Below are 11,457 nucleotides of genomic sequence, written 5' to 3'. Positions count from 1 at the left end.
TTCAACCCGCCTGTATCAACACTATTCTAATGAGTAAATAGTATTGGGATCACCCCACAATTGGTTTTGTGAGTTAGTGTGTGTGTGTGTGTGTGAATGTAAAACAGCTTCATCAAACAGTTAACAACTTTCACGTTTTCCATCTAAGCAGATCTCTAAATTTCTACCTCTTCCATTGCCTAGCTTTGTTATCCATTTCATTAATAAGTTTGTAATGCTGCAAATAACCATCATTCCTTACATTCGCGATATATTAGTACTTCTTATACTTTTATTTTCGTCTAATAATATTTCATTATCTAGCAACACACACACACGCACCCTATTTAATGCTTGACTTTGTAGTTTGTTCTTAATCTTAACAAAAGGGTTTATAAATTTCTTCCTCTTTAATCATGCCCACTAGAAGCAACACCGATATAAATAACAAGATAGATGTAATTGGGGAAGAAATTTTTTGTAGGAAGCAAATTTTAGAACAGAAATAGAACTGCTTCAAAAATTAAAACCCTTTTTGTTATGATGCAAGACGTAACGTCGCACGAATTGTGTAATGCTATTACTCGCTTTAGCATTTAAGTACGTGACGTAAAACCGAAAATAAAGAATGCTAATAATAGTCGTAACTCGTAACGCATAGTTTTGCATATGTTCAAACCCTAAACAAAATTCATTGAATTTCCACATTTCCTATCGTACGTTTGCGTTTTTTACATCGCTATGGACGATTTGTTTGTTTTGTATGTTTGTTGCCAGCTCGGGCCAGCTCAACTAATATGTAATTTTGATTGTTTTAATACTCTGTTATCCCCGTCCCTTTGTGTGGGTGGGAGTACAAATAAATGAAAGCAAAAATCAATAAGGAAAACAACTTACAGGAAAAAAAAAAACAATTCCTACTGGACGATCAAAGGTTCGTCGCTTGTTGATGCTTTGACCGCTAACGGAATCTTTTTTAGTTTTGTGTGTTTGCCCGCCGTGCTATTCGTTATCACTCTTGTCTCCTTTTGTTTTTAAATCAGATTCAACGTTCGCAGTGGAGATTCAGTTGTTGGGCAACCCATTCCCATTGGGGCATTATGATTTCTTAATTTTATACTCAATTTTGCTGCTCTGCCACCCTCTCAATATTAATAATATTTACAGTCACGCATTGAGTGTGCTCATGCTGTCGGCTTTCATATGTTTAGCTTTATATTCGACTTCGAACGAATAAGTACGCGTCTACTAATCTGCCTTGTGCTATTTGTTTTCTGTACTGTCTACTTTCTTACTTTAGTACTTTTTGCTTTCACCATCATTTACTACCATTCAACCGTATATAGTATTTGTTACCATGTTCTAATGTTTTATATTACAAATTCTCTCCCTTTTTCCTTCTCTTACTTGCACTGTCTGCATCTACGTTGAGGTATTTTGCTTTGCGTTACCAGCCTGATAAAAAAGAACTGATGGCATGTTGCAAATGTTTCCTCTATGTGAGTGTTTCAATCGAACGTAAAACAAAACGGAAACACAATGGTAAAGAAAATATATATAAAAAAAAACTTAATAAGATCTGTCGAACCTTCATAACACCATCTGCTTAAACATTAGTCGTTTACCCGTTTTCTGTTGCACATCTGGTTTGTGTGTTGTATATGGTTGGTGTGGTAATGCTACAGTCAATAGTTAGCTATAGAGTGAGAGAACATAAAATAAAAGCAACAAAAAACTCCCTGAGAAATTAACATCCTGTCTATGGTTGGTTGGATGGTGTGCTCTTAAACTATTAAAGCGACTACTTTTGCTTCAGTTTTCAGTAATGCGCGCCACCCTGAGAGAGTATTCAAGCGCTGGCTGGCTGGCTTGCTCGTTTGCTTGGTATGGTATATGCATATATGTGTATGGTATATGTAGGTATAATGCTATTACTACACGCTTCGGTAGCAGACAGGAGGTTAGTGTGGCATCTCCATTTGTAGTAGCGATTCACTGATCATCTTACATGACTAATCCAACGACGGAACTCCGATCGATCACGCCCGTTGGTAAAACGGAGGTATTACTACTAGATAGTTAACGCTACGTTGATGAGGTAGTAAAAAGGTCGCCCTTTTTTGGGTCGGTATTTAGGGTATTTTACTGGGCTAAAGAGAGAAAGAGAGTGAGAACCTTCGAAAGCCCTCCTTTGAAGGAAGCAAAGGGAAACAAACAGGGGGGCTCAATTGTACTCTTGATTTGTTGGTGTGTTTGAATGTGGCTCCACCGGTTCATTCGTTTCTTCCCGCGTGCCAGTGTGGTAGACGCAACCGCGGTTTTACGGGTTAAAGTATACTTCAAGTGATATTGCAAAGTTTCCATGATAAATCGTAATGCTGGTACGTAATTCTGTACCATGCTTCTGTTCCATATTTCAGTATACAGCGAGTGTGTAAACGTATACGCGCGAAGTAGCAGGAGCTTTGGGCGCTCACCGCAACAACGCTTTCCTCTATCGATTATCGTATCCAGCTTTGTAGTGACTGTGTATGATCGTATAGCTTTTCTTGTTCGGGAGGGGGGAAAGTGGTTTGCCTCGTGGAAAACATTCGCCATCGCGCTAATGATATTTTGGGCGGCGCTGGCGTTGCTTTCCTGGCAATCATCCGTAGGATTAGGAAATCCTCTTCCCGTTTTGAAATCGTGCACTTTTAAGAAAAGGGGAAAGGTTTCGTATAACGTGTTTCGTATATATGATAATATCCACCCCCTCCAAGCCATGTGGAGGCAGGTGTTTATGACAATCAAACAATATTCGTATCGCACGGTGTATGTGTATGTGAAACACTACATAAAAACAAAACGAAAAACAAATAACAACCTCTCACCCAAAGCAGGAAGAAATGGACAACTATTCAACCTGTACTTGGGGGGAGAGGGAACAAGGTGTTTTAGGAAAGGGTGCGGTAATGGTGTCAATACAAAATAGTGACTCGTATCTCGATCCTGTCGTCCTTTCGGCCCGTTTCCTGCTCTTTACAGTAGGAAACGGTGTTTTAGTATACATTCGGTTGCTCGTGATATTTTCGTATTCCGGTATGTATGCTGGGTATGGCGTTTTCGATTGCTTTTTGTTTGCCGTTTGGCTTACAAAAATCGTATAGCATCGTACAGATAGTAATGGGTAGTGCGCACTACACTGTCCCGGACAGTGCTTCCTTCCACAGCTTTTGTGGTGAAACGTTGTACACGGAAGGGTATCTGTCAAGACGTATACAAGAGAGTGGTAGTGTCGTGGTAGAGGTAGTGATAGTAGTATACTTTAAGTTACAGGATGTTACACTTCCTACGTAGTTGTGCTTACGATGTAGTCGGCTTTGTCTACCGGTTTGTTCGTGTAGTTACTTTGTTCTCAGGTAAAGGTTAGGATCAGTAGTTAAAACTCGTATTCATATTACTTCACTAGCATTTCAGAGGTAAAACGGTTAAGTGTCTTGTGCGGGCCGTTGCCGCTTCTTTGAGGTAGACTGGGTACAACGGGAGGCCGTCCTCCACGCCGTCGAATTGCAATGCTGTATCTGCTTATTACACGTGTAAAAGAGCTGTGTGACTTTCGCTTAGTCTGAGGTATTTCGGTTGCTTTTTTTCTGTTCGCTTGTTGCAAGGGTTTCCTGCTACAGCCTTACGCACTAATTTGAACCCCGAGTAGTGTACGATCTGTTGCGATTTGTTTTACTACAAAACAAACTATAGTAGTAGAGACGGGGAACCAAGTCGAACCGACCGACCGAGTGTGGGAAACCGCGTTACGTCTGAGGGGAGCTTTGTTGGCTGCTTCGCTTCTTCACATCGATGTGGGGGGCGTGGGGCGTCCCAACAGCCCGATTATATTGCTGGAGATGCGTCCCGCCCCACTCAAGCTATCTTAACACGATGGCACAATGAATTTCTCGGACTTCGATGTGTTGCTTGCGTGGCAGAACAGATCGAACTCCGGGCTGCAGTATACACACGGGTGTGAGTTGTCCGCTTCGTTCTTCAAATCAACCAGCCGGAGAGGGGTGTGGCGCTGGTGTGGTAACAGTGTGGTAAAAATGCGTCCAACGAGGCCGATCCGGTGGTAAGTTGCTTTAAGTGGTATAGTAAATGGCATAAAGGAAATGGTACTTCCATGAGGTCGAGTGGACGGCAAACGGGGCTACCCCGTTTTAGTGTGTGGCGATGCTTTCGTCGTCGGAGTAGTTTCGCTCGTCGGCCGAACTGTTACCGTCGTCATCGTGCGCACCGGACCCGTCCAGCCCGAGATCCATCGGTTCGGAGGAGCTGCCGCGCCGGATCGCATCACTGTTCAGTATGCTGTTGTTGTTGTTCAGTCCATGGTTGCCACCGTTACCACCGGGACCGCCACCAGCACCGCTGGCGGCGAGTGCAAGAAGCTTCTGATGGTTGCTCGTTTGTAGTAGACGATCGGTTTCGTTGCTACGGTTCCCCGTGCCCGTCGGTTCGATCGTTACGTTCGGGGAGGACTGTAGCTTTGCCAGCGACGATAGGTCCGGGTTGTTCTGGTTGTTATTGCTCGTCAGCTTGGCCAGATCGAGCTGGGGAGGTAGGAATCCTGGCGGTAGCTGGTCGAGATTGTGACCGAGCGTCTTGAGGTGTGCAATTTTGGCTGCTTGCAGTGCTGCTGCCGCTGCCTGCTCCTGTGTCATGCCACTCATACCTGCAGGAATGATGAAAGATTCGTTAGAATAGGATTCGCACTGGATTTTACTGGCTTCCCACTTACCAAAAGCATTCTCGGTAATAAACTGCAAATAAGTGTCCAAGATGGCCGATCCGGTTGGGTTCGCTTGCATGTGATTCATCGGCCCACCCGGTCCACCACCACCACCGCCTCCATGACGATCCGCACCGCCCATTCCATTGCCTCCGTTTCCATTACCACCGGGACCTCCGTTGCCTTGTCCACCGTTACCATTGCCTCCGTCACGTCCCAGTCCATCCAGTCCCAGCTTGGGTGTTCCTTCGCCTGGTCGCACACGCGTGATGGTGGTCGAGTTGAGATGATTGAAGCCTGCAATTGTAGGGAGATTCCACCATCAGCCAGAACAAACAACGCGGCGGAGCGATTGCCCCACAACAGCCGTAAAACGTAAAAACCTCCCACTTACCCGTCGGTGACATTCCCATCATGCTTTCGTGGAAGCGCCGTTGCGTCTCGCTGTGACTGCTCTGCGACATGGTCAGATCTTCCGGATCGTCAAAGTCTTCACCACCCTCGCCGGACCGTAGCTCCAGCTTCATGCCATCGTTGCGTCGCGTGCCGGTCGGTGAGGCACGGGCGCGCAGCTCGGCCGGCGAAATCTTCACACCCGCCTTGGCCAGCAGGCGTGACGCGAGCTCCGGATCGAACGGGCTAGGCATCGGCAGTACCGGCAGATCCTTGGTCGAGATGCCGCGGTGCTGGCGGGACATGTGCGAATGGAGCGAGTTGCGCGACTTGGCGACCGTGCCGCACAGCACGCACCGATAGCCCGGGCAGACCGTGTGCTTGTCCTCCAGATGGGTGCGCAGCGTGTGTGCCGACCGGTAGATCTTGCCGCACTTCGGGCAGGGCCGTGGATCCGTTGCACGGACGCGCATTTCTAGAGAACGGCGAGAAACTGTAATTACAACCGTTAAGTGCCGTTTTTGGGGGGGAAAACGGGATGGCATGATGTGGAGAGAGAGAAAGAGAGAGAGAAGAGAGAAACGGGAAAAATAAAGTAAAATAAATCAAATCAAACACAAGCTTGCCTAACTATGCCGCGGGGTAAGTGTAAAAGGAAAACGGGGCAAAAAATAAGTAACGTTTCGCACTGTGCGGCAAACAGGAGTCAAGGAAGTTTAGTAGCAGCAAGTAGTACATTAACGCAGCACGATCATGTACGATCGCTTGTATTAGTACAATAAACTGGGGTAAGTGTGAGTGTTTTTGTTCTAAATAGTTAGGCTTTTGGGGAGTTAAAATAAAGCTAAGCTAAAGTTTTGAGGAGATAAACAATACACCTTAAACCGTTCTTAAATTGGGTAAGAAGAAGAGGTAGGGAATGGAAAACCATGAATAAGAAAGAAAACGACAGGGTTCGTGTCTTATTCATCTGTTCTTCTGGTTGCCATTTTTATTTTCTTATCATCATTCTCCCGCACGCTTACGTTAAGCTTCACACTTCCTTTCATACGAATGCAACGAGCTAGTGTTTGTTTTTACATTGTGTGTGTGTGTGTGTTGTGTTTATATTATACGTGTTTGTGTGGTGTATTTTTGTTTTATTTTTCTGTAAATCCCTTTCGAGATCGTTACCTGTCGATCGTTGATCTCACCTTTCCCCGTTTGTTTGCATTTAGTGTTTGCGTTTTGGCTGTGTAAGCTTTTAATGCTTTTATATCTTCCTTCTTATACAAAACTACCAACTTGTTTGTTTGTTTGTTTGTTTGTTCACTTATGTTTTACAGGTAACCAATGTGCTGCGTTTTTTGGGTTCATTTTACACACTTTATCTGTTGTTGTTTCATTCCTTTTGCTTTCTTGCGTTTCTTTCTGTTCACTTGTTTAGCATTTCTACTCGCTTAGTTGTAATATGGCGCTAAATATAGTTGTATACTTGTTAGATCTTTCTTTAGCATATGCATGTTTCCACTATGTTTCCACTTCTGCTTCGGCAATTTACTTTAAAGCGCGACTGGTTTTATATCGTTTTGTTTATCGGTGTGTGACTGTGTGTAGCAAGCCTGTCTGGTTTAATGTGTTCACAGGTATAGCTTGTAATAGTGCAACTATTGTAAAATTCTTTGCAAAATGGAAATCAAAACCACGGTTAAACTGTTAAAAAATCAATCAACCCTAAACCTAAGAACCGTTGGCTGTGTAGCATTGGAAATAGACTGCTTTTTCCCGCAGCAGGAGTGTTTGCAGTGCACTCAAAAGAACGTAGCGTCACACTTCTTACACTCTAAAATTATACTACATCAAATGGCAAAGTAGAGGAACGAAATGGTCAAACCCAAACGAGCGAGCGTTGTGTGTTTGTATTGGTTTCGGTGTTTAGCGTTTGCCTTAAATATTATCCGCTTGTTTGTTTCCATTTTTCCTTGGCTTATGCAGTTGGTTAAACGTTTTCGGAACGAATTTTTGCGAGGTGAGTCTGTCTGCCGTTTGCCTTAATTCCATTTTCCTAATTCGAGCGCGCCCATTCTAATCACTATAAGATAAACAACAAAATGCCCCGAAAAAGAAATGCGCTAAGCAGGAAAATAAAAACCGAAGCTCAATTTATGTCAAGCCGATAATTACCGATAGTGAGCAAGTAGTGAGTATGCGTATATGCGGCCCACGCGGGCTCGAGCTAGGGTGTGAAGGTCGTTTCGTAACGGTTCGTCCATTAATAGGACACACCACAAGCACGATCGCTGTAATTAGTTTAGCAGCTTTTTTCGTACGTTTGTTGGTGGTGGTGTGGTGAAGGTGTCTTTTCTTGAGTAACACAGCCTAATGCCCCATCCCGGCGCCCGGCGAGTGCGGAAGGAAGGAACGAGTCCTGGGACCGAAGTGGCGTTGATGATGATGATTACTGTTTGACTTTACTTTTCGACGGATGGGGCCGTCGGGCTGTTGGGTTTGGTGAAAAATTATTCTAGGTGTGGCATCACAACATCACCACCCCCATCCCCCCCTCACCCCCCCTTAAAGTACCCATCGATGGGGGGAAATAGCAGTTTTTGGGGCGAGGCAAAAACGATCGCCAAGAGCCCCGGCAACACCGCAATATTCTTGACGGACGGCGCACAAAGTAGCGCACCGAACTAGGGAGGGCAGACGGAGGCGGAGGCTCCAACTAATGGAACTATCAACCGTCGTGACTGGGCAGAAGTTGTACTGGTACGCTTAAGGTATGCCTGATACCACCAGCAACTACACGAGCTATTTGCAAACAAAACAAAATTATCTGCCGTGTAATTCTAATTCCCGCTGCCAATGTTCTCCTCCTTCCTTTGCTTTCTTCGCCGCGTCGCTTTTGGGGGGGGTTTAAAGTGTTTGCTCTAGTGATGCGGTATTGCCTACCAGTCGACCAGGGTGTATATTCCAATGCCTGGCGACAGAAACTCTATTGCAACAACTAACCTATAAGGCCGTTTTTTGTTTGTGTTTATTATTTCATACTTATGTTCTGCAACTGTTGGTTGGTTGGGGAATGTGTATTTACTTTACTTTTCACTAGCACAGTGAGCCTTAAACTGGTTAATTATCGGTTTGACATCTGGTACGTTTTGCGCACCTTCAAAGTGGGGGACTTTCTGCAGCCAATTTCGATGATGTACGGAACACGCGTTGCTGTTTGCTTTCGCCTTTTGTATTTATAAACTTTTAAATTTTATATCTTAGTAGGAACCTTTATCGTTTTATCTTTGCTCAGTTTTCGTTTTACTTGCGTTTTACTGGTTAATCAAACACTAGAAAGTATAAGGTACGGTTTCCCGATCACATCAGGAAACCGCTTTCCATTATGGCATTATCTGTCGGTATATATGTCTCTGTATGTAATGCTTTTACTTGCTTTCGGAATCAAAATACTTGAGTGAGATTTAAAGTAAAGCCCTGTGCCCTCCGCGCGATCCTGTTGCTAGTTTCACCAAAGCATTTACATTCAACGAACGCTAGTCTAGTGTTCTGTCTAGCCTCTCTTCTAGCCTGTTGCGTGAGGTGGAAATAAATAACAAATATTAATATTCGACAGGCAGCGGCGGCTGCTGATGCTGTGTCGTTTAAAGTGTTTCATTTCAATCCATTTTAGAAGCATCTCGCCTGGTATGTGGTGTAGTTGGTGTACAACTTTCTAATCCAATTCTAAACGACCCCCAACCTTTCCTTGCTACTAATACTGTTCTTATAAAGAAACGAGATGAGATATAGGGCAATTCGCCCTTAATGCAACACAATTTGTACCGAAGAACCGAAACAGAGGACTAGAGGAAAAGAAAGCGTTGCTTGTGTGTGTGTGTTGCTTAAACGGAACAGTTTGACTGTTTGTAAACATTTGTAGTGTTTTATCGTAAGCTAGTGTTGTTTTGTTTGTTTTTGAATAGTATGCGTATTTTCTGTGTTAGTTTGTGTTAGTTGTGGCTTACGCTGTTTCTCGTTCCTTTTTTTCGCTACCGTTTCCCCATAGCTTTTATCCTTAAACAATACTGAATGCATGGTTTTCTTGTGTTGCGAGAAAAATGTAACAACTGTTTTTCCTGATTCTTGTTTCCGATGTACACTACTCCATAGCCTTGTTTTAAACGTTTCAATCACGCCTCATTTGTGTGTCTCCGTGTTTGTTTGTTTGTTTGTTTTGGTTTTTGTGTTGTGTTGTTTACTTTAATTTCTTTAGGAACTTTAGTTAGTTTAGGACACTCACGCGTATCGCTAGCGAACCTTTTTCGTAATACCTAGTGATAATATGTATAGAAATCTTTCAATAATTAGGACCAGCGCCACTCAGCTGCAGCTGCACTATAATAGCTCAATAGTGGCCTGTTGTGGGCTACCACTTCGCAAAGGGAGCAAGAAAAAAAAAAACGCGAGTCTTTCAAATCACTTTACGTATGGTGAAATAATCAAACCTTGGAATGGAAAGAGTGTAAGGAGGGCAACGAACTCAGTACTGTGTCTTGCGTATCTTTATCCTCCCCGTTCAGGAATGTTTCCTTCCCCCAAGTCTCACGGTATGCCCGTAAAGGGACCGCCCGAGGATCGCATCGCCTTCATCTGGGCCCACTGGTTCGTGTGCTTCAGCCGCATATGGTTGCGCACCGAGTTGGGATGAGCGAAGCGGCGACCGCACTGAATCACCGGACAGACCGGACTGTCGCGCGGATAGTGCCGATCGAGATGCTGGCGGAAAACGCGCGGCTCCAGCGGTACCTCGCACAGTGGGCAGGGCAGCAGATAAACCTGCCCATTACCCGCGCTACCCGAGGCCACGTTGGAGGAGCTGCCACTGCCATTGCCGCCGCTATTGCCGCCTCCAGCATTGGACGCGTTGGCACTGTTGCTGTAGGCGGCTGCAAACAACCGATCAGCAGCGGCGGCTGCAGCGGCTACGGCAGCCGCCGAAGAGGCCGACGATGGTGAAGAGCTGCAGGCGGGCTGTTGCTTGCTGTTGGATGACTTGCCGCTCCCGGAATCGTTACCAGCGGCGACGGACGAACGCCCGCCAGCGGCTGCCGCCGGAGACGCTGATCCACCGCGCTGATGATCGGAGCCGCCGCCCGACTGGCCAAGATTGAGCACGTTCGTTGGTGTGAGGGTAGGTGTTGGCGGTGTGCTGGCCGTCGACAGCAAAAAGCCGGCCAGCTTCTGGTGGTGGTGCTGGTGCTGCTGCGCCTGCCGCTGCAGCAGCGCCTGCAGGCGAACCTTCTCGTTGAGGAAGTGTTGCTTGAGGGCGAGCTCGTGCGTGCCGGCCTTGTGATGGGCGGCAAAGAAATCGGCCGCCGCCTGCTCACTACCGGCATCACCCAGCGCACTGGCACTGGCAGCGGCGGCTGCCGCTAGCACCCCAGCGGCCGCCATCCGCTTGTGATACTCGCTGTCGAGCGTGGTGGCAATGGCGGACAGCCGTCCGTCCACCTTCAGATCGAGCTCGTTCTCTTCGCTTCCACCGTCGATGTCTTCCTCATCCTCCTCGTCCTCGTCGCGCAAGGGCGTCCGCAAGCCACCATTGTCGGGTGTGGCGTGGCTAGCCGCCGGCACGCGCCGCTCCCCATTGCCGTTGTTCACCTCGTCGTCGTCCTCCTCCTCCTCCTCCTCTCCGTCACTGTAGGTCGGCTTTTGCCGAGCTGGCACTTCGGTGTGGTTTGTCGCAGTGGACCGTCGCAGGGCGAGCGCCTCCCTGACGTCATCGAGCACGGACGGGCCGTTTATACCCGCACGCTGACCGCGGCCATCGTCCGGCTGCTCCTCGAACGTTTCGTCCGAGCGCATCGAGATCGACGGTGAGGCCACGGTGTGAGATCGCCGCTGCAGATTCTCGGCCACCTCCGGATGGTGACGTTTGAAGCGCTTCGCAAAGCGGCGGTGCTGTTGCTGCTGCTGCTGCTGGTGCTGCTGCTGCTGTTGCTGCTGCAGCTGGTGGCGGCTGCCGGAGGTGCAATCGAGCCCGTTCTGCTCGTGATCGCGCCCCCGTCTCCGGCTGCCCGCTGCCCGGTCGGGTTCGAGTATGCCGGCCCGATGATGCTGCGATGCGTCATTTCGCGGCGGCTCATCGATCTCCTCCTTTATCAACGCGTCGCAATGTTGCCGCGCATCTGCAATCGTGTTTGTATTAGCGTCATTGGTTTCAGGGTTGGATGCAGAGATGGCAAGAGAGAAGAGTTTGAAGGGTGGTAGGGAGGGTGAAATGTGTTTTGTATTCGTCATGTTTTATTTTATCTTTGATAGCGATACGATTTCGCCGCTCAGTACCACGCGCCCAA

The 11,457-nt window shown here is 46.9% G+C and overlaps 1 protein-coding gene across 8 annotated transcripts in view; it reads right to left on the bottom strand.

The window, feature by feature from the left end:
• The window catches only part of LOC121597320 (protein abrupt), a 109,410-nt gene continuing 97,953 nt past the window's right edge, over positions 1-11,457 (bottom strand). For 4 of the 8 annotated variants that reach the window (XM_041922988.1, XM_041922989.1, XM_041922987.1 and 1 more), the window contains one exon: positions 5,666-11,289. In XM_041922988.1, coding sequence (XP_041778922.1) covers positions 9,704-11,289 — 1,586 coding nt within the window. In that variant the 3' untranslated portion in view covers positions 5,666-9,703. Of the gene's footprint in view, positions 4,682-4,747; positions 5,036-5,132; positions 5,625-5,662; positions 11,290-11,457 lie in introns of those variants that run through there. The other 4 variants (XM_041922992.1, XM_041922994.1, XM_041922993.1 and 1 more) reach the window with 4 other exon arrangements.

Source organism: Anopheles merus, chromosome 3R, assembly GCF_017562075.2.
Source record: "Anopheles merus strain MAF chromosome 3R, AmerM5.1, whole genome shotgun sequence".
NCBI lineage: Eukaryota > Metazoa > Arthropoda > Insecta > Diptera > Culicidae > Anopheles > Anopheles merus.
Note: the sequence above shows the minus strand (reverse complement) of the source record. Positions and strands in the feature narration are given on the sequence as shown.